The 24,862-nt window shown below is 36.7% G+C and overlaps 1 protein-coding gene across 3 annotated transcripts in view; it reads right to left on the minus strand.

Moving 5' to 3' along the window:
* grm8a (glutamate receptor, metabotropic 8a) overlaps window positions 1-24,862 on the minus strand; it is a 369,998-nt gene that overhangs the window by 220,947 nt on the left and 124,189 nt on the right. For all 3 annotated transcript variants that reach the window (XM_028449580.1, XM_028449582.1, XM_028449581.1), the window contains exon 3: window positions 1,889-2,105. In XM_028449580.1, the coding sequence (XP_028305381.1) occupies window positions 1,889-2,105 (217 nt within the window). The remainder of the gene's footprint in view (window positions 1-1,888; window positions 2,106-24,862) is intronic.

The raw sequence follows: 24,862 nt of genomic DNA on the forward strand, positions 1-24,862 counted from the left end.
CCTTTCATCAGCTACTTTTATGTTGGCCTTTAACATACAGTGTAGGCTATTGTACTGGTGCAGTGTTAGCAAGGTTAGCATTTCCTGCAGGGCTCACTATGTTTGAGAATACCTTGATTCTAAAGTCAGAGGTGTTTTTTAACCATCCCGGTGTCACGGTCTGAGTTTACCTCGTACTGAGATCGATTATGAGCATGCCCACTCCTGGAAAATTATTTTTTGCTAGTTCCGCTGTGAGTTTTGCTACTTCAAAGCAATGTGTTTGTATAAAATGTATTGTGTTTGTAAAAAAATATGTTTTATAATTTATTCTATACCATTTTTACAATAATAAGCAGTTGTATTCATATAAATTTGATCATGACAATCATATTATTTTTATTATTGGTCGATTTTCTATCGATGGTCGACTGATGTGATGTTTTAAGCATTTCATAAAATCAGTACAACAATGTCTGTGCATGGTTAATCCAGCACGGGTAGCAGTCACGTACTGAGATTGTAAAATAATCTCAGTACGGAGGTAAACACAGACCGTGACACCGGGATAATATGTCGTTGATTCCTTTCAAAGTAAAAGTAGAAACTAGGGCTGGGTGATATGAACCAGTATTCATATGTTGATATTTTAGAAATCTCGATAATTTCAGTTGAAATAAAATCTGAACAGAAAGTCTATTTAGGGTTAAATTTGCTGATGAAAAATGCCACACAGGCACATTTATTGACAAACAGTTTGTGCCACTTTTGGGTTTTTCTCCTATAGGGGACAGTGTGAGTTAGTTTGGTAGTGTGGCTTGTTAAAGGGAATGTATGGGTTAAGACGCAAGTATTTTAAAACAAAATAAACTATACAGTAGTCCCTCGCTAGATCACGGTTCACCTTTCGCGGCCTCAGTGTTTCGCTGATTTTTTTTTTTACAGTGCAATTTTGGATGCAGTTTTTTACAGCGTATGAACGCACATTGTGTTCTGCATCCTGATTGGCTAATGCTGCATTCCCCCACCAGCGACACATCCAACTCGGTGAGTTTCACTGCTTGCTGAAGCGAGGAGCTGCGCTTCTTTTTCTCCTCTTATAAACATAAACCAGCAGTGAAAAAAGCCGGTGTGATTAGCGGCTAATGCTATCCTAGCTCAGTGCTACAGAGAGAACTTTTACCTGCTACTACAACCTCCTCGCTAATTCTCCTCCACACCTAATCCTTCCTAGTCTGGTCCCGGTTATAAAGGCCGTGTCATACAGCTCCAGCTGGTCACACACAGCTTCTACTCCATGGTTGAATGGGTGAACAGACCGGTGCCTGACGTCATCGTCAACAAAGACTCTGAATTCATTCAGCATCAATGTCTGATCGCTAGCAGTGTGACTCTGAAGTGCTGTATGTTTGAAAACACAATTATGTTTTAAAATGTGTTTAAAAAGTGTTTAAACAAGAGAGAAATGTTAATTCCCATCTGAGAAAAGTGTATAAAGTGTGTGGTGAGCCTTAAAACATTTATAATAATTGTAAAAAATAAAGCTGACTACTTCGCGGATTTCACTTATTGCGGGTTATTTTTAGAACGTAACCCCCACAATAAATGAGGGACTACTGTGTATATATATGTATCGATATAGGCGATATTGTAATTTTGTGTATCGCCAAAACAGAAAACTCGATATATTTTGAATCTCGATATATCGCCCAGCCCTAGTGGAAACCCAAGCCAATAACTGTTTCACTAGCATCTTTATGTGCACCATAAATGTAATCCTTCTGATAAACGTGGCAAACAAAAAGAGATAATGCTATTTACACTGTGGGTCATTTCAAACCTCAATAAAACAGTATTATTCGTTTATTCATTTTAATCATGAACATACAGCAGTGACTCCAGCTCTTACCTGTTTCTCTGGAAATCTGGATGAAGGCCTCCACGCCGCTCTCACCATAGTTTCCCTCAGAGGCCAGCGTGGACACGTAGTTCCACTCCATCGCCGTGACGATGTCCATCATGGCCTGAGCCTGGTAGGAATCCGGTGGCACGACACGGGAGAAGAAGTCATAGCGGGTGTTGTCGCTCAGCTCTGGAGCCGTGGAGGCGTAGCTGATCTGAGGAATCTTGTTCAGAAGGAAGAAAAAAAGACAGGAAAAGGTAAGAAGATCAGCATAAAAAGTAGGAAACTGTAGTGCATATTGTAAAAATAACAGTAAAAACCTGAGTGCATTAATGCAAAGTATTGATCTCAGTGTTTTTAAAGACGCCGGTGCTGTTCTGTAATACAAACATGAGGGTACAGCAACTTTAAAGTACCTTCAATGGATTAGTGACATTTGAGCTGAAAATGCTATTTCCTCAGAAGTTATTACCACCAATAAACTATTGAGGTAAAAAAGGGTTTCAGCAGCATTTTTAATCCACCATCTCAAAAATGTTAACAAAAAATGTAATTCAAAAAGTGTCCCCAAGATTGTATAAGTACAAGTGCAAAGTCACAGATAACTGTACCAACTGAGCAATAATAGAGCATAATCCATGTTTTCCTTCAACTCATTACACAGGAAATTAAACTCCAACATGTCCCAGATATGTCAAAAACATATAAGGCTTAAAATTCCTAATCATAGCCGGTTCATTGACCACAAAGAAGTTAAAGTCTGGGGATGATAACATTTAGCAAAAGTAGCAAATCTGCAACAAAAATTCTTGTTCAAATTAATTTCAAATTATTAATAATACTCAGAGAGCGCAAACCTCCGCCAAGCGCCCCATATTCTATATATATTATTGGCCTAATGTATAAAACTGTAAGTAAAGTGTCACCAAATTTTCAATCCTCATTAATGACGATACAGTAGGTCCAAATGTATGAGCACCCCCATTTTTTCAATAAAAAAATCACAAACCGGATCAGATCCAGATTAATTGAGCTGATCTGGATAAAACACAGTTGGGTAATTGAGGAACCAACCCAACATAACTGTGCCATTGTCCTTATTTTAACTTGTGTGTCTGTGTGTGGTGGGCGGGGTTTGTTCGGGGTGGGTGTATTTTATAGAAAGTGTCTATTCTTACGGTTGCCGTACGGACAACCCCCGGTGCTATTGGTACGTTTACCAAAGTGCACGTACGTAGCGTCGTAGGTTTAGGTTATAACCCTATATCGCAACAATTTTTAGGGTTAGGGTTAGGTTTAGTCTTACCTAAACTGGCCAATGAGGGGCGCTGCGTACGGATAGAATGTCGGTATATTGATACGGCAACCGTGCGGATAGCCACTGCCTACTTTATATGTAAAAACACTCTGAGATGCATGTATTTGTATGAAAAGCACTTTTTAAAAAAATAAATAAATAAATTTAAAAAAAACACTGATTTATTGATAACTAATAACTCATTTCATAAAAATCGGTCAATTACGAACCGAGATATGAACTTTTGAAAATTCACCAATGATGAGATATAGCAATTTTTCATTTTTTGGAACTGATCTAGAATCAAGTATATTGATCCGGATCCACCAAAACTTAATGGAATCGTGGTGTACGGTCTATCTACGGTTTAAATGTTCTCAAAATCTATTTGAAGAAATCCTACGAACAGACAAATAAACAAAGGCGAGTGACAATGATACCTCCTCGAGAGAGGTAATAATGAAACTAAAAGACGTGTATTAAGATGGACAGAGTGGTACAAGAAAGCTGATATCGTAAAGTGAAGCGTTGTGTTCTTTATTTGCAACGTGGTGTCATAGTCACAGGATTCAGGCTGAAGGACAAACCAGAGATCAACAAGTAAGAGAACGAGTGTCAAAGTCTTCAAAACACACACGTGCACTCTCTAAAATTGCTAACATCCCACTGGGTGTGTGTGTGTGTGTGTGTGTGTTTTCGTGAGTCTGTAAACTGCTTTTGGCTCATCACTCACTGTCTCCTCTGGCTTAGAGCACCGTGTTTGTTTGTAATCCTTGTCATCCCACATTGAAAACAGTGTTTGGAAAACTGCTGCGTTACGTCTCAGCACTGCTGTGAGCCACTACCAACCCTTGGCTTCAACACTCAAGAAATAACAATAAATATTAGACCTGAGCAGCGGCAATGAGTCACATCCAAAGAGTGTTTTTTATGGCTTCGAACGCACCTCACTTTAGCGTTTTTTATATGTACTTTTGGATTAAAGGACCATTTAATACTTGTGATTTTCTATTTTATTCATATCTTTTTTTCTTTATTTTTTTGTCGAAGTTCATGTTTGAAACATTTTGTGCTGGTCTGCTTTGCCAGGGGAATATGATTGAAAACCTTTGGGAAGTTCAAGATGTGTATGTATAATTCATTGAGGATGGAGATAAACAAAAACAAACAAATAAATCAGAGCAGGGCTAGTGGAATAAAACTGTTGAAAAAACTTTTTTATTTATTTGCATTTGTGTGTGACTGTATGCCCATGGTTACGTAGATGTTGTGTAAATGTCCTAATGCGCCTGAGCCTGTTCCACTGTTTCCCTCGTCCTCATATGCTAAACGTCGATTTTAAAGTTTGGATATCCATTTCAAAGGAAAATTAATGCAATGTTTGCCTGTTTACACCAGCATCGTGTATAAAATCCAGTGACCTGGGCAAACCAGAAGCTTTGATCCATTGGAATTCCAGCCTCCGTCTGCTCAAGCTGCAGTTGTCATCCACTATTGTTTTACAAGTCATTACTGAACAGGCAGAGGTGTAAATATACCCTACTCAAGTAGAGGGACTGTTATTTGATTGAATTTGTACAAGTAATTCATACAAAAATACTCATTTTTTTCCACCCAATTAATTTCTATTAATGATTTATGCAGATTCCACTCCAAAACCAACCTGTTCACATCAAAGGATGCAGCGGTTGCCTTGGCAACCAGAGGTGGGTCGGGGGTATGAACCATGCCGGCCATACGGAGCACGGCGGGACCCCCCCAACAATGCCTAAAAGGTGCAATATGGAACTTTGGGTGTGTCGGAGAAGTGAACCTTTTAGTATATTCTCATAACTTAATAAACAAACTTAACTCATATGAAAATTGGATCCCTGGAACAGAGATTTTAAAGGCGAACAAATGCTAAAGATCATGTGTGAGTTTGTTACTCTGCACATGCTCAGTAGCTTTGTGTAGGAACTCTACGTCCGATAAATATCTCCACACGTTTGTTTGTTCCAAAGAATTAATTCCAAACATTCCGTTCGACTTCTCCGATAACAAACCAGCAATAAAGCTAATGTTAGCACGTAGCCAATTGTTGTATGACACGTCATGACATAGTGTTCGTGAGAAATGTAGAATTAATACAACCACCAGTGTTGCCAGATATACATTACGTTTTAAAGTCTAAACACACACAAAAACCCTCAAATTTCTTGACGGAAAAACAGCCCAATCTGGCAACAATGACTTGTCGCATCGTTTCTGCAGCCTTCTGATTCAAACAGATGCAGTGGTATTTGTTTCAGGCCAAAATGGCTAGTAACGCTAAAACGTTACCCACCAACGTCAACTTTTACCCGCATTTGGCGGGTGTTACTTTAAAGCCCTGCTTGTAATCCATTACTTTCACCTCTGTGAACAGGGAGAAGGAAAAAAAAACTAACATAATAAAGCTGACACTGTTCCACAGCTATTATCTCAGCGTTTTCTAGGGACATTTCCCTGTAGTTTTTATTATCCGTATACCTTTCGCCCTGACACAGTAGTACAGTGCAAACATGCAAAGAAACCAGCTTAGCTCAATGAACGTGTCTAACACCACATGACATTTAGGTGTTGGGAAATGACTCAAATGTCAAGAGTAGCCAATGACTGAGGCCATTTTTCAAAGCAAGTAGAGCTGAGTCTATGTTAGAGGTGGCAAATTAAAGACTTGGTTTCCTCAAAGCGTCGGGGGAAGAAGATTATGCCTCCAATCCCCTTAATTCCATTTGACATAATGAATATGTGGGAAAGAGGAAACAGGAAGAAAACACAAGTGTGCGTGTGTGTGTGTGTGTGTGTGTGTGTGTGTGTGTGTGTGTGTGTGTGTGTGTGCGTGTGTGTGTGTGTGTGTGTGTGTGTGTGCAATAAAAAAACCAAATGACCATGTATAGCTTTTCCTTCTAATAACACTTTTTTTTCAACTCCTCTTAGTGAGGTGATGTATGATTGAGGTTTGGTGATACAGAATTAAACTGAGCGTGGACCGACTCCCCATTACTCACTCAAAAGCAATTTGCTCTAAAGATAACAATGTCTATTGGTTAGTCCATCAATCTGCTCTATCATAGAATAATAGAAAAATGCTCGCCTTGAAATTAAATGCAAATACGCCATCCGCTTTGTGACTTTGAAGTGTCTTTGTCTTATTTGAAATCAAACACTTTAATTGTGAAATGACGCTAAAACAGTCTGCAACTAACAGGCTCTGTGCGGTAATGCTCCTTGCCTTGGTTGCCAACCGCCGTATAACTAAAGAAGAAGAAGAAGAAGACGACGACGACTAACAGGCTCCACAAAGTTTGAACCAATAGAAAATGCACTTTATAAAGTATGTGCAGAGTTGTTTCAAACCAAAACATGCTGTTGGATAATATGTTGCTGTGTGCGGTATAGGTTAGTGGTTCTTAACCTTGGGGCCGAGACCCCATTTGGGTTTGTGAGACACTGGGTGTGGATCGCCAGATGCCTTCAAGAAACAAAGATTATTATTGGAACAATTTGAGCCTATTTTTGCATATTTTTACCCTTTTTCTGCAACTACAAAAAACTGCTTTTTATTGCCATATTTTTGTTCCTTTGAATGCATTTTTGCTACATTTCTCCCATTTCTGCCACATCTCCATCAAATCTCAATGCCTTTTCTGCACGTTATTTCCACTTTCAAGACATTTTTGGCACTTACTGTATAAACCCTTTCCACCCCTAATCTTGCATATGTTGCGCCATTATTGTCACTTTTCACCTCTTTTCACCATATTTCATGCTTTTTGGGAATTTAACCACATTCATAATTTGTCATGCCATTTATTTACCAGTTTAAACTAATTGTTCCTACTAATTGTTCTAATCTTAACACTTTGAACCCTTTTTCCCCTTTTTGTGTCTGTTTTTGACCAAATTTGCAACTTTTAACCAATTTCACCACCATTTCCACTATTTTTGTATCACTTTCAACCCTTTTTATTTCTGATTAAGACAATTATTTACATCTATAAGATCACATATACAAATAATAAACTTCCTGTATAACAGTGGATATTATTCAGATCAATAAATAAATGTGGTTTTCACAGAATCATATAAAAATCATTTTGCTGACTTTATGGATGGACCCCAAAAGGCTCCCCCCTTTATTCCCCCTTATAGATGGCCCTGTCATCTATAAGTCATTGACTGTTCTTCAGTGTTCAATAACCTTCAGCTACAGTGGGGGTCTCCGTCACTGGAGCCTTTATTTTGAGGTTTGTGGGCTGAACAGGTTGAGAACCACTGTGGTACTAATAATTGTTTAAATGTGGACAAAATGGACTTTAAAACAGCCTCTAATGAAAGGAGAGGACAATTGAGTCTCTTGGGTTTATTGTTGTCGGTAGACTTTAGCTGATAAAATTACATTTCTGAATGTCATTAATCTTGGTTATAGAGAAGTTTAAATCAATATTTAAATCTTACAAGGCCACATTATAGACTTTTTGGGAGCATAACACTGAATTTACAGAAATGGGCACTTGAACTACCTCTTCTCACATTTTCCAAAACAGTTTAAAGTTTGTGCATGGAAACTGAAATGAAAATGTACGTAGAAGCACAAGACATGTTTTTACATAGTTGCAATATTTGGGTCAATGACATGACACCTACATATTCTGTCCAACTGCAAAAAAGGTTTAAATGCATAAAAATTAACCAATATAGAATAACTTACTAAAGTGTCATAATATCATGTGGTGCAACTGAAAAAATCTTTAAAATGACTAAATCTATTGAAATGTATGTTCTGCCCTGTATTAGTTATATTACAGTCCTGTATAAGATTTCAAAGTATTTCTATTTTTATTTCCATCATAATATTCAAGCAAACCTTGCCCGACGATGCCCAATTTATGAAACTAGTACAGTGCTCGCCAGAAGTATGTATTCATATAGTGGGAGGAGCTGAAGTAGAGTTGTCACTTATGGCCAAATGAGTATGTGTTTGAAAGTTTGATGTACAAAGAGGTGTACATACTCTGTACTCTGTAGTGTTATAAAGGGGTTTATTTGTGGGTGCAAAGTAAAATAGCATGTGCGATTTCGCTGGTTTATTTCTATGGTACATGCGCATGAAAAATTTATTGTTTTTTTTACTCATTTTTATATTTTTGTCGTTTGGTGTATTTTTCTGTAATGTATGTTTTTTTGGAGTCATTATGTCTATTTTTGTATTGTTCTGTTGTCTTTTTGTGCATTTTTTTCTATAATTATTGTTTTTTGTTGCCATTGTGGTGTGATTCTAGAGTCATTTTGTGTGTTTTTTGTATCTTTTTTTGGTGTAGTTTTGTGCATTTCTGTTGTTATTTTGTGTATTTTTTGTACAAATATTTAGTTTTGTGTATTTTGAGTCATTTTCATATTTTGTTGTCGTTGGGTGTATTTTTCTGTAATATATGTTTTTTGGAGTCACTTTGTGTGTATTTGGAGCCTTTTTGTATATTTTTGTGCATTTCTGTTGTCGTTTTGTGCACTTTTTGTATAAATATTGTTTAGTGTTTTGTTTTATTTTACTCATTTAGCATATCTTTTATTATAAACACCTTATCTCGGTTCTTAATTGACTGATCTTTATAAAATTTGACTCAGTTATGTTGGGCTGGTTCCTGAATTATCCGACTGAGTTTCATCTATGTGCTCACGTTTCATATTACTGATATGTTTTTTTCATGGAACCCAAGTCGCCTGCCGTACATTTCTGTCTAAGACAGGCCTCTTTTGTTCTGCCATGTGTTTTTTTTTTTTTGTACTCACTTAACTGAAGTTCCCTTTATTTGTAGAGCTAAAAGGTTTCTAAACCAACACAGATTCCGCGCACGTGTTTTATGAAACCTCATCAAAACGAAGACGATCTAATTAATTTCTCGATTGTGTGCCTGCCATTGAAAAAGCAATGAGGCCGGTCCGGCAGTCAGAGAAGCGGAATTCTGATTATTTTTGTTTAACTAAGAAATTGATCAAGCGAGACATAACAAAGGTTAACCAGAGCCATGAAAAAAGGAATTACATCTTAATTGATCTGTGTTTTCCTCAAAGCAAAAGACTGTAGGAAAAGTAGAAGCTAATTTATATCCTTTCCAGGACAACAATCAATGGACAGCGCTACACACTGATGTTGACCATTTTTTTTCTGGAAATCATATTATTTGACTGAGTTGTTGCTTTGAAAATACCTTTTAGTCTTTTAGTCACTAATGGTTTTCTATGAGTATCTCTTTAAAGAAAAAAAAACAAAAAAAAAACATAAAAGAGCAAATTGATTATTTTTCAAATCCAAACTAACATCCTCAACCTCCAACAAATGCAAGCCGACCATCCCATCTGTTCCTTAATGGCTTTGCCGACAAAAGGGAACTATTTCATCTGTTACTATATAAATCAGATAACTAACCACTGAGTTTGGGCCTTTACAGACCTAATGATTCAGGCCAGTGTCTTTGTGTGTGTCTCCTGCTGGGGACCAAAGTCGAGGAAATCTACCACTAAGATGTGGCAGTAATGTTGTCAGGGTGACCAAAGAGATGGAGATATAAACACAACTTATAGTGAAAAGAAATGAAGATGAGTCTTAAAGGTCCCATGTCATGCTATTTTTCACCCATCTCCATTTGTTCTAAAAACACCAAAAACATAGTATTTGAGGTTTATTTTCCCAAACTCGCCTCTGAGTTTTAGCCTCTGAAAAGTCACTTTCTGAGCAACTCTACACAAACAGGCTGATTTGCGGCCTACTCATGCATATTCATTAGTGGGCGTGTCTATAGATGGACACTGACTTCCTCCTCCCCACACGGTAACGTAGGGCCAGAGGACGGCCCGCCCTCCTCACACCCACTCCATAGTCGAGCTCATGCTGCTTGATAAACACTAGACAGCGAGTGGGGGCGGGGCGTTCACTGGTACATACATAGACTGTAGAAAATACATACATAGCACTGCACGAAGGACGCTGAAATGCTCACCTTCGTGGGCGTGTCTGTTTACATGTCAATCACGGCAGAGAGCTTCCTGTGGGAACGCGTCATCAAATTGTCGTGAGGCGTTTAAAGCACAGAAAAGTTCAGCGTAACATGAGCCCTTTAAGAGTGTAAGAAAAAAATTGATGATTTGCCGATATATCGCAATATTTCACTGCGCAATTTTTGTATCAATCCAAAAAATTTCCAAGTGGATTGTTTTTAACGAAAACACCATTTAATTGTGCTAACGTATGCATAGCATGTAAACACTCAGTGAACCACGGTGTCAGTGAACCACATCAGACCTTGTTAAACTATCTCACTCCTCAATGCATTTTAGCTTGGAACACATACTGGTCACTTTTATAGATGTATGTGGTTACTTTTTGTTAAGAATTTAAGAACTTAACAGAATCAAAAACTTTCAAAAACTTTTTTGGAAAATGGAATTTGACAGTTTGATAAACATAATACTTGTTTTTGATATTTGTTCTTGAATTACAGTTAATTTTCACAAGTTTAAAAACATGAAATAAATTGTATGTTATAAATCCATGGACCCTTCGTTTTTTGGTTATTTCGTTTCAAAACCAAATTTCGAAAAATAGGAAAAACTGATTGTTTTTTTTGTTCCATTAATTTAAAATCAGAAACAGGAAAAATCTGGTGTATTTCTGATCAGTTTTAAAATCAAAATAACAATGGCAACATATTATACTGGTGTGTTAGTTTGTCTTTTTTTAAAAAGCACAGTTGATTCTATACCGGAGCGTCATATTCAGGGATACTAAATGGCTCCTTAATCAATACAAAGAGGGTTACGCAGTTGATGTAGCGTTACAAGTCCGCTGAGAAGCTGCAGTGTTTGCAACTGTTGCCCCCTGCGGTCACAGATTTTCTCGGGTATGGATATGAATCAACTGCACTTTTAACAAAACAATGTCCTTCTATTTTTCTATTTGGTTTTGAAACAAATTAACCAAAGAACAAATGGTACACAGATTCATTTTATTATTGATATTGCGATATATATCGTGATATATTGAGACGTACATCGTGATATATTGAGATGTATATCGTATTTTTTAGTATCAAGATATATCGAGATATGTCATGTTGTGGCATGCAAATCGTGAATTGAATTGTATCATCAGATTCACGTTAATACACACCCTAGTGAATCTCCTCTAGCTCTAGACTTGTTGGAAATGTCAGCAACATTAGATGGAAAAATGTTTTTAAAAAAAAACAAAAAACTCCCTACATTATCTTTTAGCAGCACAGCTGTCATTGTTGATGTGAAGACTTGACATGAGAGTAAATATGTCCTAAACTGGCCCTTGTGAGTGTTTGTGTGTGTGTGTACGTGTGTAAGTGTGTGTGTCTGGCTGTAATGGAGCTGTCGGCGGCCGGAGTCTGAGCATTAGGTTGATAGATGGCAGTGGTCGGAAGCTAATTAACCCCAGTGCGTTATCCCATACACAGCATGTCTGTTTGTTTGACACACAATCACACACACACACACACACACACAAAGAAGATACACACCAAGCCGTCTGATAAGGATTCAAATGTGTTGTACAATTACAGTGACGAGGCCATGATGATTAAACCAATTAAGAACTTGTCAGCGCCAAATGCAATTAAACTCATTAACATGAACTCCACCTATTTGTGTCCACTGATTTATACTCAGCCTTTTGTTTGACACACAATGGACCATGTTTTCTACATTTTTATCCTTCCACAAATAAAGACCCACAGAACTCAATAGCTGGGTTTCCATTACAGATTTTCCGCAAAAGAAAAGCGATATTTCCAAATATCAACAAAGTATAATTGCGCTTTGAACGTGATTCCATTGAAGGTTGTTGGTTGGGGAGGAGCCTCGTATCTCCCATCAAATCTCATCCCGTGAGACTTCGCTGCAGGAAGACGGATGCTCAGAACCTCCTTATAACACTCTGTATTCCTTTGTTGTTTCACGTCTAATGTGGCAGTAATACTTTTTTGGTATAATGCAAAGAAATGTCTTGGTCTTCTCTTCTGTTTACACGTACTACGCCATGTTTTCTCGGAGAGAAGTGGTCATGTGACCAGGTGCGTCACATTCTATGTTGTGTATTTGCGGAAAAAGTGTTTCCATAGCGCTTTTGTAACACATTTCAATATTGAAACGTCTGAAATTCCTCCTCATGAAAGCATCAAAACTTTTTCGCGATAGCTGAGTATTTTTCCGAAATTCAGGTGTTTCCATTACAAGTTTTTATTGCGCTAATAATGGCGCGTGTTGGCTCGGCTCTGCTCTACTCTTCTTCTAACAATCTGTATTACTTTGTTGTTTCACGTCTAATGTGGCACCATGTTTTCCCAATGTGGTCATGTGACCATGTACGTCACGTTCTGTGACATGTAAAAAGTGTTTCCATAGCGCTTTTGCAACGTCTGAAATTCCTCCTCATGAATGCGCAAAATCTTTTTTGCGATATTTCAGTATTTTTTCCAAATTCCGGTGTTTCCATTACAAGTTTTTTTTGCGCTATTTAGATTTTGTGCATTTCCAAGTTTAATGAAACACAGCTACTGAAAGGTCTTGCCAAAGATGACTTGGATCAATTGAAAATAAACATCAGTGGGGAACAGGATGCTGTATTTCACACATCCTGTGTATTGATCAGTTCTGAGGGAAATCCAAGCAGTCGTTTACATTCTCTAAATGTGGGTGTGGCCTGTAACAGCCAGCCGTGGTCTGTGTTTAATGGGGAGAAGGCTACCACAGTGGGACTTCACCGATCTAATTTACCAGGATGAGGCCTGCACAGTTTGAGACTTGGGGCATCTCTCATTCTAACTCCGTGGCCATCTGTCTCCATCTCACTTTCTTCCTCTCGTCAGTTGTCTGTTGTAATCACCTTCTGTCCCTCGTGTCATAAACTACCATAATGTAGCGTACAGTCGTTTGTCTTCCGTGATTTTTCCGAACAATATGAGCCGTGTACCAACAAACAAAACATGAGACAGAAGACAATAAGAGAGGTTAAACACAGAGACTACATTGTGATATCTGGCCTAGAGTGTCACTAAATCGTGGTAAAATGCCTTCAATCTAATAAGTCCATCCACTTGGATTGATGTGAAGAGCTTTGTTGGAAGATGTATTGTACTCATGGGGGCTGTAACTGCCCCTAGCCTGCATGTTTGAGATGCTACCCTGGTCCTCCACAGCTGATTGTAAAGAGTAGCTCATTACCAGATTGTCTGTAGAGCTGCATGATGACACAAATATTAGATTTATGTCTGTTGGAGGAGGGAGAAATCTAAAAAATGCTGGATATGGGCTCTTGAAGATGGGACTTGAGCAGCTCTATAGTAGAGGATGAGTTATTAGCTCTTTATGCTGCTTAAACACGACAGCCTACCTCAATATTAGGGGAGGAAATCACAGGGTACGACACAATGCGATACAATACACTAGTGGTTCTCATCCTTTTTTGGCTCAAGTACCCCCTTATGTCCGACTACAACATTTTGCTCAGAATACTGTGAAAAATCAACTAAAGTTTCATTCCTTTTTTACAAAGTTAAATTCTTTAAATGTGTATTTAGTGCCTCCTGAATAAATGTACTGTTTTTCCTCAATTTTTATCATTTCTGGTCATCTCCCTCCTGATGTGGGACCAAAACTGACTTTCGTATGTTCAGTTCATGTTTGAATCAAGATCATTTCTATCATCATTTTGTGTTTTTTGTGTCATTTTGTTGTTGTTTGTCTGTTCTTTTTATTATTCAGTATATTTTTTTTTGTTTTTGTTGTTGTTTTTGTTGTTGTTTTTGTGTGTTGTTGGTATTATTTAAATTATTCTCTCTCAGTGTTTGTTTTTGGTGTCATTTGGTTGTTTCTTATGTTAGTTGTATGTTTCTCTGTTATTTTTGTGTATTTTGTTGTGACCTTGTGTGTTTTTCTCTCATTCAGTGTGTCTTTGTTGTCGTTTTGTGTGTGTTGCTGGTAATAGTAAGTATTTTTCTCTCTTAATGTGTGTGTTTTTTTGAGTAATTTTGTTGTTCTTTTTTATTATTCCGTATTTTTTTTATTTCTATTTTGTGTGTTTTTGCTGTCGTTTTTTTGTGTGTTGTTGGTATTATTTTAATTATTCTCTCTCATTGTGTGGATTTTTGGTGTAATTTTGTGTATTTTGTTGTTGTTTGTCTGCTCTTTTTATTGTTCAATATATTTTTGTTTTATTTCGTGTGTCGTTTTGTATGTTTCTTTGTTATTTTTGTGTATCTTGTAGTGATCTTGTGTGTTTTCCTCTCATTTAGTGTGACTTTGTTGTTATTTTGTGTGTTGCTGGTAATAGTTAGTGTTTTTATCTCTTCGTGTGTGGGTTTTTGGTGTCATTTTGTGTATTTCGTTGTTGTTTGTCTGTTCTTTATATTACAGTATATTTTCATCTTATTTTGTGTGTTTTTGTTGCTGGTAATATTTGTTCATTTTTTATCTCAAAATAAACATCATAAAACCTTGTATTTTGAATGCTTTCATTTGTTAATTTCTCTCTCTCTCACTCCAGTACCCCCTGTAGTGCCATTGCGTACCTCAAGGAATACACGTACCCCCATTTGACAAACACTGCAATACAAAATTCCAATATTGTACATCGGCGATTCTTCAATAAATACATTTCAAAAAAAGTCACGATGTATTGCAATATTTGTCTCAAAAATACAACTTGGTCAAGTGGAGAGTTTGTCAGTTTTTTTTGTGAGTTTCTGAGGATTTAAAACAGCGTGAGATGAAACACGTCAAGTCAAAGTGTAGTGCCTTTCAAAAGTCAGACAAACCAACCGGGCTTTCGTCTTGTCACAGTGCCAGCCATCAACCATGTACAGTATTTAGTTGGCTGTCTGTCAGCTAGGTTGGGTTAAGGTGTCTGAGTGACGTGATGTCTGCTGTGGATGAGAATCGAGCATCTGATCACGGGTGAGTGGGAGTGGAATCATCATCGTGTAGTATATTAGAGAACTAAAACTCTGTAACCATGTGTAGGATTACAAAAGAGGGAAAGACTCTGGAGCCACAGGGAAATGTGAGAAAACAACGTTCCTGATTGGATCGGAGCAATGAGCTCGAGGCAGGGCAACAACAAAAAAAAAAACAAAAAAAATGACGACGGAGACATTTAATCGGTGCAAAGAGAATGAAGAAGAGATCTGAGAAACAATGGGTGGGAAAGATGAGCAGGGATGCTCAGTCGAAAACATAATGCGCTGAAGAGGAGGACCGAGATGTGGCAGGAGAAGAAAAAAAAAAAGTAGCAGAGATGTGAGAACGTGCTGCAATAGGAAAAATATGAAATCAGATGAATAAAGAAAACAGAGATAAATGTAGAAGTAACAGTAGACTAAATAAGGAAGAGAGAGATCTGAGCTGGGAAATAAAGAAAAGTAAATCAAAAGAAAACGAGGTTAAAAGGGGTTGTGAAAGAAAAAGGCAGATAGATGATAAAACAAAGGGAGTGGGAGGCGAACCATTAGGCAGTATGGAAATGAAAAGTGACAAGGAAAAGATTGAAACGGGCAAAAGAGAATGTCAGTGGGTGACTTTGAAAGATGAAAATGCAATAAAACCACAGAACAAGACCAGAAATGCTGTGATATAAACGTAAGACGTAACCTCTATTTAACCCCTTCATGTCAACACTTTTTCAATTCTGCATTAAATAAAAGAGTCAGAGCCATAAAAGCTTAAACCTCTGATAAAGACCTTGGAGGAAAAAAAAAACTGTTCTTGCGTCTCCCTTGGCTAATGCTAAGTTTATCTGGGAGTTCAGGGTATCATTAAGGCAACAAGCGAGGCACTGAGTTAATAATCCACTCTCTTCTCTGTGGCAGACGCTGGTTTGTAGATAACGCTTTGAGCCAAAAAATGCAGCCAGTGAAACCAACTCAACAAGAGCCTCTTTGCTTCAAAAACCTGCAAGTGTTTAACAGAGTCTCAGAGTAGTTCAGCAACACCTGTGCACGAGCCAGCGAGTCATTGCCCCGTAGTCACTGGATCCTTCAGTACAGACAACGGTAACTGGTTGCCCGGGGGCCCCACATGCATCCCTCAGTCAATAAACGAACAACATATTCCCAAAACACACATATTGACAGAGAAAAACACAAACCAATGGCAAAAATACACAAAATGACTCCAAAGAACATCCAAAATCACAATAAAATGCATGAAAGGACAATACAAATACAAAAATTTACTCCAGGACTCCAACTACACACAAAAATAACTGAAAAATATAAAAAATGACACACAAAATACACAAAACAATACCATAAATATACTTAAATTACTCCAAAATTGCAAAATGACGACAAAAACATACAAAATCACAATAAAATGCACGAAAGGACAACAAAAAATGCACAAATTTAACAAGAGGACTCCAAATATACACAAAAATAACTGGAAAAATACAAAAAATGATCCAAATACAAAACCACACCATAAATACACATACATTAAAAATCATGAAAACAAAATGAATAAAAAAAAAACACATATTGACAGAAAAATACACAAAATCACATTGAAATGGATGAAAGGACAACAAAAATACACATATGTACTCTAAAAACAAACAAGATGACTCCAAATAGACACAAAAATAACTAAAAAAATATACAAAATGATATAAGAAACATATACAAAATGATATAAAAAAAATATACAAAATGACACCATAAATACATATAAATTAAAAAGCATGAAAACAAAAACACATATTGACAGAAAAATACACAGATCAACCAGAAAAATACACAAAATCACAATAAAATGCACGAAAGGGCAACAAAAAATACACAAATGTACAAAGAATATACAAAATGACACTAGAAATATGCATAAATGCAATAAAAAAAATGCAAAAATGTAACTAAAATGGAATATTTTTTTTCCTGTATTAATCAATCTTGACAATCAGATTTTTGTCGCCCAGCAGTGATAAAAGTTGAACGTTTCATTTTCTCAGACCCTGGACCCAAAATGAATGGATGGATGGATGGATGGATGGATGGATGGATGGAGAAACCATGATAAGTTAATCAGGAGCCCAGTCTGTTTAATAGTGTTGTGTTATTCAGTTCTATATAGAAAATGCAACGGTTTCAAAAAACACAAGAAACATTTCAAATGATTGGTTGTGTCAGTTATTAGAAAACCAAGAGTTACTTCAATTTATAGACTATGTGAGAAACACGCACTCTGCTCCACAATCATAAAGCTTGAGGGTGTTTCTCCTAATTGAGATAAAGGTAAGACGACGTGCAGTAATCACCCTGGAGACGAGAGCAAAGCCCTGATTATGAGTCAGTGGGACGTGAGTTCTGATTGATTATCGATCTACGTTAGACAGCTCAACACAATCATCTTGTCCTCATAGAAATAGAAGGACGTGTTGCAATCACTGGCAAAGAAGTTCCTACAGTGTTTGATCAGTCCTATATTGGTTCTAAAAGTTTAATGCTTTAGTATGGCTGAACCATAAAACAACCCAGTTAGGTGGGGAAAAAAAACAATTTAGGAATCAATTGTGCCCTAGTTTTTAATATCAGTCCCTGCCGGATATTCACTTCAAAAATGATTGATTTTGTAACCAATTTTTGTGTAATTTAGAGGAATTTTGTGGAATTGTTGGTGAGATATTGCAAGATTTGTGGAAAAATTGAGAGTTCTTTCCACGATTTGCAATTAAAAATGACTGCATTCATGTGATATAAACAAATAAAAACTACAACATGAGTGTAGAGTTTCATTAAATTGGTGAATATGAGATATCTACAGTACAACTGTATTATTTGGTCATTTACACAATAATTCATCATTTCTCTGTAATTTCTCCTGCTGGCCAAATTGGATGCTCTACACCAGTGTTTCCCAACCAGAGATACACGTACCCCCAGGGGTACGTGTATCCCTGGGGGTACGTGGAAAAATTAAGAATTAATTTCCAAGACAATAAAAAATATTCTCAGTCACTTCATAATCAGTCAATCAAATTTTACGCGTGTGCTATTATTTGTTTCTAAAATTTAAAGGGGACATAAATGTCGTAAAAGTTATATATAACACAGGCAGGTTAATTATTTGTTTTGTATTTATTTATTTACATTACTTATTATTTTATTTATTCTTCTAATTTCAACTATTTTTCTTTAATAACAATATAATCATATATTAGTATTAATAATACAGTATTAATAATACAAACATTTTTAACTACTGCCAAAAGATGAGTAGTAAAAGCTCAAATAAATTAAATGTATTTGACATTTAACCAGTGTTGAAGGTGACTTTTACTTAATTAATTGTACTCTGTGATGCCACTGTACTGTTGTATTTATAATTGTATTTTTTATAGCACTTTGGTCAACTGAGTTGTTTTTAATAGTGCTTTAGAAATAAATTGGATTGGATTCATTTACTTTACTTTCATTAATAAAGTAAATCAATTTGTTATATAACTTCACTATTAACAAAACTATTTCTCAAAGCCAAAATCCATCAGTAATAGAAAAAAACATTTTGGGTAATTTGTTTTTGTCTTCCTCTCCCTCGTCTCAAATCCCACACTTAGTTTATTCTCGTTAGGTATAAAGGTTATTTAAATAAAAGTAAGAAACACTAATCAAGCCTGTGTCCAAGCCGTTTCTAAACACTCCAGGTGAGAATAAATGAATGAACCAACATCTCACAGTCCTCTCTCTTTAAGAGTTCAGAGATGTAACAATATCATTAAATATGGTAATTTATTCATAAGAAAAGGCCTCCCGTAGTTAGAGTGGGAAGCAGGTGGATGAGAACCAGGGAAAGGTAAAGGTGAGCAGTGAACTGGAGATGTGAGACAGAAGGTGTTTGAGTACGAGTGGAAATGTGGAAATGTCAAGAATAAAAAGCCAAATAGGCAAAGAGAAGAGTGGACACATGGTGGAGTGGTTGAAGAGGAAGAAGAAGGACAGTGAAGAAGAAGAAGAAGAAGAAGAAAAAAAAGAAGAAAAAGAAAAAAAGAAAAAAGAAGTAGAAAAAGAAAAAAAAGAAGAAAAAAAAAAAGAAGAAGAAAAAAAAAAAAAAGAAGAAAAAAAAAAGAAAAAGAAAAAAAGAAGAAGAAAAAAAAGAAAAAGAAAAAAGAAAAAAAAGAAAAAAAAAGAAAAAGAAAAAAAGAAGAAGAAGAAAGTTATGTAATGGATGGACAGGATAAAGAAAAAGGGAAAACATAATACATCTCTTTATGTCCATCATTCCCACCACCAGTCAGGGAAGTGGGGACTTACAGTATCTCTACCACTATACAACAAGCTAAAGCTATTAACCAGCTTCCATCACACAGCTAGAGGCATTATTATGGTTCTGTCCAGATATGTGACACTAAAAAAGACTAAAAAAACACCTGCAGATGGAGATTCAACCACGGCAGTGAAATAAATGTGATACATGTTGCTCATTAACTGGGAATCTCCTGTCAGTGTGGGAAAACTATTGTCTTCATTTGCTGGTAATTCATATTTGAAACAAATCAGACTTTTGGGGAGACTTTGAATGAAGTAAACACACATTGTGATTAAAATTTGGTTGTGAAACTCTCTTATTGTCTCATTACCTGTCCAAATGTTCAGCTCCTTAGTGTCATTCTCCTTTTAAAACACACACACACACACACACGGTGAAAAACTCGATCTCCCTACTTTGCCTATTTTGCTTGTTTCTCTAAAAATGCCACAGTCCGCATGCTTCCTCACAACATTTCCTTCTGTTTATGCATGTCATTTGAATAATGTATTCCTCCAACAGCTGCATTGCTTTGGAAAGTGAAATCTCAAGTGCACTAACACACACACACACATGCACACAAATCACACACGCACGCGCGCACACACATTCAATGGAGGCAACAGCCCACTTGATACAACTCAGCCTCCTGCAGATTCTCCTTCTTGGTTTTGTCTCTCCCCACAGCCACACTAAAGGGCGACCAAGGCAGTTTCAATGTGAGTTTTGTGATCGACAACGAGCATGCAACGTGTGTGTGTGTGTGTGTGTGTGTGTGTGCGCTCGTAGGCAGGTGTCTGCGTCAACATGATAGTCTGACACCTGCCAGTGTTCATTCTCAGTTTCTCTGCACATTTTTTTTTTGTTTCCTACTGAGCAACTGTGGCTGTAAATGTCACAAAATATTACAAAAAAATACACATTCCAAGTCAAACGTGCAAATTTTCCATCAAGTTAAAAAAAAAATGCACGATGAGATCATAGTCTACCTCTGCAGAGGAAGTGAAGAACTGCACCGCTGCTCATTTTGTTTTCGTCTACTACATTTTAAGTGACAATAGTAATACATTTTATTTATAATGCACTTTACTTTTAAAGCTAAATCTCAAAGTGCAACAATGGATGCATAGAAATAAAAGCAGGTTTAAATATATAAAACAGAAAGTCCAAAATGTCTGTTAGACGGAGAACGCTCTATGGAAAAGGAAGGTTTTGAGTTGTTTTTAAAGGATTCGACTGTTTGTGGGGCTTTGATGTGGTCAGGGAGAATGTTCCAGAGATGGGGTGCAGATGACCAGAAAGCACGGTCCCCCTATCGTGCAGAGCTTAGTTGGGGGTGAGGAGGTAGTTTCTGGAGGCGTCTCAAGTTGGATTGGGGGGTTAAATATATATAATATATTTATTTTAAATATCACATTTTTTTATATTACTATATTTATTCTATATATGATATTTTTTATTTCTATATTAATATGTATAAATAATAAATAATAATAAAGTATTTATTTTATATATATATTTATTTTTTTATATATATATATAATAATATATATATTCATTGACTAATATTAAAACTAAATTATATTGGTCATAGGGACAAAATCCAATCAGAACTGTTTTGGAAGGTATCCAATCAAAACTACTTGTGTTGCGTGGAAGGCGGGACAAGCTGGTAAGTGATCCAATAGTTGATTACGATCCTTTGGTCTTACACATGTCTGGTGGTAATTGAATCTTCCAAAAAAAATAAAAATAAATATATATATATATATATTAGTCGATTATATCTGTAACTGAAATCTTAATGACTAAAACTATAACTGAAATAGTCATGACAATTACATTTTTGATAAAACTAAGACTATGACTAAAACTAAATCAAAATTAGCAATAAAAATTAGCAGTGAACTACACACATATACGCACTCCATTGAGTACACTCCGCCCCTTTTGGACGATCTCAGTCAAACTGAAAATTGCCCCGCCTGCTCTCATTGACTTTAATGTAAAATCAGTTGTTTTCTCATTTCAGTCGCCACAATGCATCCCTTATGGGTTCTGGTAGGGCTAGAACTGTGGTGCTTTGGTCATAACTAACGTGAGCATAGCCGGCGTCAGATTGGTTGGAAACGACGTGGTTGAAACTGAGTTTACTGTAGCGTGTGAATTCCTGATGAGGAAGATGAATGACACCCCAGTTCCCCACAAACGTCCTCAGCACATTTAACTGTGCACTTCAGGCAATGCCAATGGTTTTAACAGCCTACTGCCTTGCTCTAACCTTAGAAGCATCAACAGTCACCTGTGAAAACTTGTTTTCAACACTTAAAAACAGAAAAACGCCGTCTCCCGCTTTGGTGACACTGGATAAACTGGAGAGGACGCAACAGCAGCCTCTACTCAAAGTAAGTGTGTGTATGCGTGCCTGCATGCGTACGTGCGTGCGTGCGATGGACTGTGATCGTTCCAGGGGTATCCTGGATAAACTGTAACATCCATCGTCGTATAACACACACACATAGAGCATTAAACTCATTAGGCTCACACTCTAAACATATTACAGATGTAAAATAGCCTCATCTATCACGATATAAGTTGAACCTTTCATGGAAAACATTAAAAAGCAGCTTTTTTAATAACAGCAGTTTTCAATGTGTGAAAAATGTTTAAAAGCCTTGTTTGCATATCTGTGAATAAAACTTCGGAGGAATCCATTAAAGTTCTTGGTAAACAGCTGCACTTGGTGGTTCTTAAAGAGCAACTGCTGAAAAATTTATTTGGGTATGAATTAGTTTTATGAATTGATTCTTGTCCAACTCTTGACAGTTTAGTCAGAGTATTCAATATTTTTAGCGTATTTTGGTGTGTGTAAAAAAAAAAGTGACCGACTGACCACGATGGATTGAAACCCAGCCTGTATTAAAAGTAGTTATAGATATCACATTTACTGTAAAGACATGATTACTCGACTAATTGTGTGGCTTTTTAATTTTTTTCTTGCGATACAATTCTACATAAGAAAGCCATAAGAAGAAAAGACAATGGCGTGAGCATACACCTCTGGAGATTTGTGCTGAGGGTCAAAGAGCAAAAAGGCTATTAAACATCACCATCCGTCATTTTCTTCCCCAGAAAGTTACAAATGTAATGAAGGTCTCAGAGGTCAAAGTCTGTGAGAGCTTTTATAAACAGACGCTACACACTGCAAAGCATAAATATGCTTTAGGCTTTTTAAGCAAATCATTTAGTACAAGAAAAAAAGAAAAACTAGACAAGACTTGTATTCGGCAGTCAAAAATTGGCAAAAATGACAACCTGTATCTGGATTTGTTGACAAGTTTGTTGTTTTTACTAATGAAATTAAAAGTAATGATGCAGAATTACTATTGCAACAACACATCATCAGTAGGGTAAAACTAACCTGTCTCACGACGGTCTAAGCCCAGCTCAAAAACAGAAGACTGGCCTTGACTTTACATATGACCTTGAGCAAAGGTCAAGGTCACACTTTGTAAGGAAATGTTGTTCAATGACACCAGTCTGAGCACTATATCTCAATGTGTGGCCAAGTTATAGGGAAAAATGTATATTTTTTTGTTTTGTTTTGGCTGAGCTTTGTCGTATTTGTATCGGCAAAGTTATAGGAAAAAAGTTTTTTCTTTTTTTTTTTTGTGACATGAACATTGACCCCTTCCGATCTTTTTACTGGTAGGTCATACAGCTTCGGTCCAACAAAATAAAATACTCCACTTGAGATGAGCTTTTCATAAATGTAAACATTGAACTTGTATGATAAATATTCGTAGAGATATGGAAATTTTTGGTTTTTGACACTTGACACGACCTTGACCTTGACATTTTGGCTCCAAAAAAGGTCGACTGCTCGTCCTTGACATTGCCCCTATGAGATGACGAATGTGTCATTAGTGCTGCATTAATAGCCTAGGAGACTGTTGACCACGTCTTGACCAGCTGCCCCAAACACCGGCCACCAAATGGCGACCTAAGCCTAATGAACCTGGACGGCGAGACGCTCAAATGGCTTGCACTGAGGATCTGAAGACATGTGCCTAGGAGGAGTTCCACGACAAAGGAGTTGCGGAAGAAAAATAAGAATAAGAAAAACTTCTACGAGAACTATATTTGGCAATTTTCAATTGCCAAACACAATTTTAGACAGAAACACAACATAACCAACATCAGTAAAGATGATTTGTATGTTAAGGTTCCGTTTATTCAGACAAGTCTTCCTCAGAGGTGATTGCTTTGATGTATCCCTTTGACTTCTCTCATAGCGAAAACATCACAACAACAAACAATCATGAGAAATTTCCTGAAAAACCTCAAATAAACGAAACCTTAACATATGTTTAAAAAAAGAAGACCAAATGAAAATGCTGGAGATATTACACGGAAGATTATTTGGTTCAATATAGGAACAGTTTTTTCGAAAAACTGTAGCTTTTCATTTTAAAAATATGTAATAATAGTTTCAATTTCAGTGAGAAATCTACATGTCTGTAATATTCAATCAACCAAATATATTGCCCCAACATTCCTGCAATCCTGTGATTTGCACTAAGAACATACCTCGATGAGTTTCTATGTGCCTTTATGATTTTTTTTCCAAATGTTTATCATCCTACCATGGATTTAATACGAAATGTATTGCTGAACACACACATACATTTGTTTCACATTTATTGTTTGAGAAAATTGAATCGGAAGCAGCTATTTTGTTTATATTAATTATTTAATAGATTGGGGTGGGGTTCAATAAGTTTGACTTCTCCCCACTCCATTTCAAGCGTCAGGGTATAAATGGTTATCATTGTGTAGCCTATCCTTTTGTTTTGTTCTTGGCACACTATTACGCCACTCACCAACCCAAACCTACTCCCAGTATCAGCAGTCTGTTCCATTCCTGTTTTATTCTTTATTTCTAACTACCCTTTACAGCCAATCACTGTCCCACACACATACTGTAAGCCAGAAAAACCAGGAAGCCAAACACGGACAGTAACTCAAACGCCCGGGGGCCCAAAAGACTTCTCGTGGCTGCGATTTGTCCAGTCAAACTAAACTAAGCCAGTACTGTGAACAGTACATTACATTACAGGCAATAGATTGCATTACAAGTTACAGTTTCCACCAGTTCATTCATCTATAACCTGATAAAACCATTAAAATGACCGTTCCTCCTTCCAGATCTTCCAGAAACCCAATGAAAATATTGCGCAGAAACCTCAAACCAAGTGAGTATTAGTATGTTTGTACAGTTAGTCATCACCTCAAATAAAGATTTCATCTAAATAAAGTCAAAACCCCAGGGGAAACGT

Source organism: Gouania willdenowi, chromosome 6, assembly GCF_900634775.1.
Source record: "Gouania willdenowi chromosome 6, fGouWil2.1, whole genome shotgun sequence".
NCBI lineage: Eukaryota > Metazoa > Chordata > Actinopteri > Blenniiformes > Gobiesocidae > Gouania > Gouania willdenowi.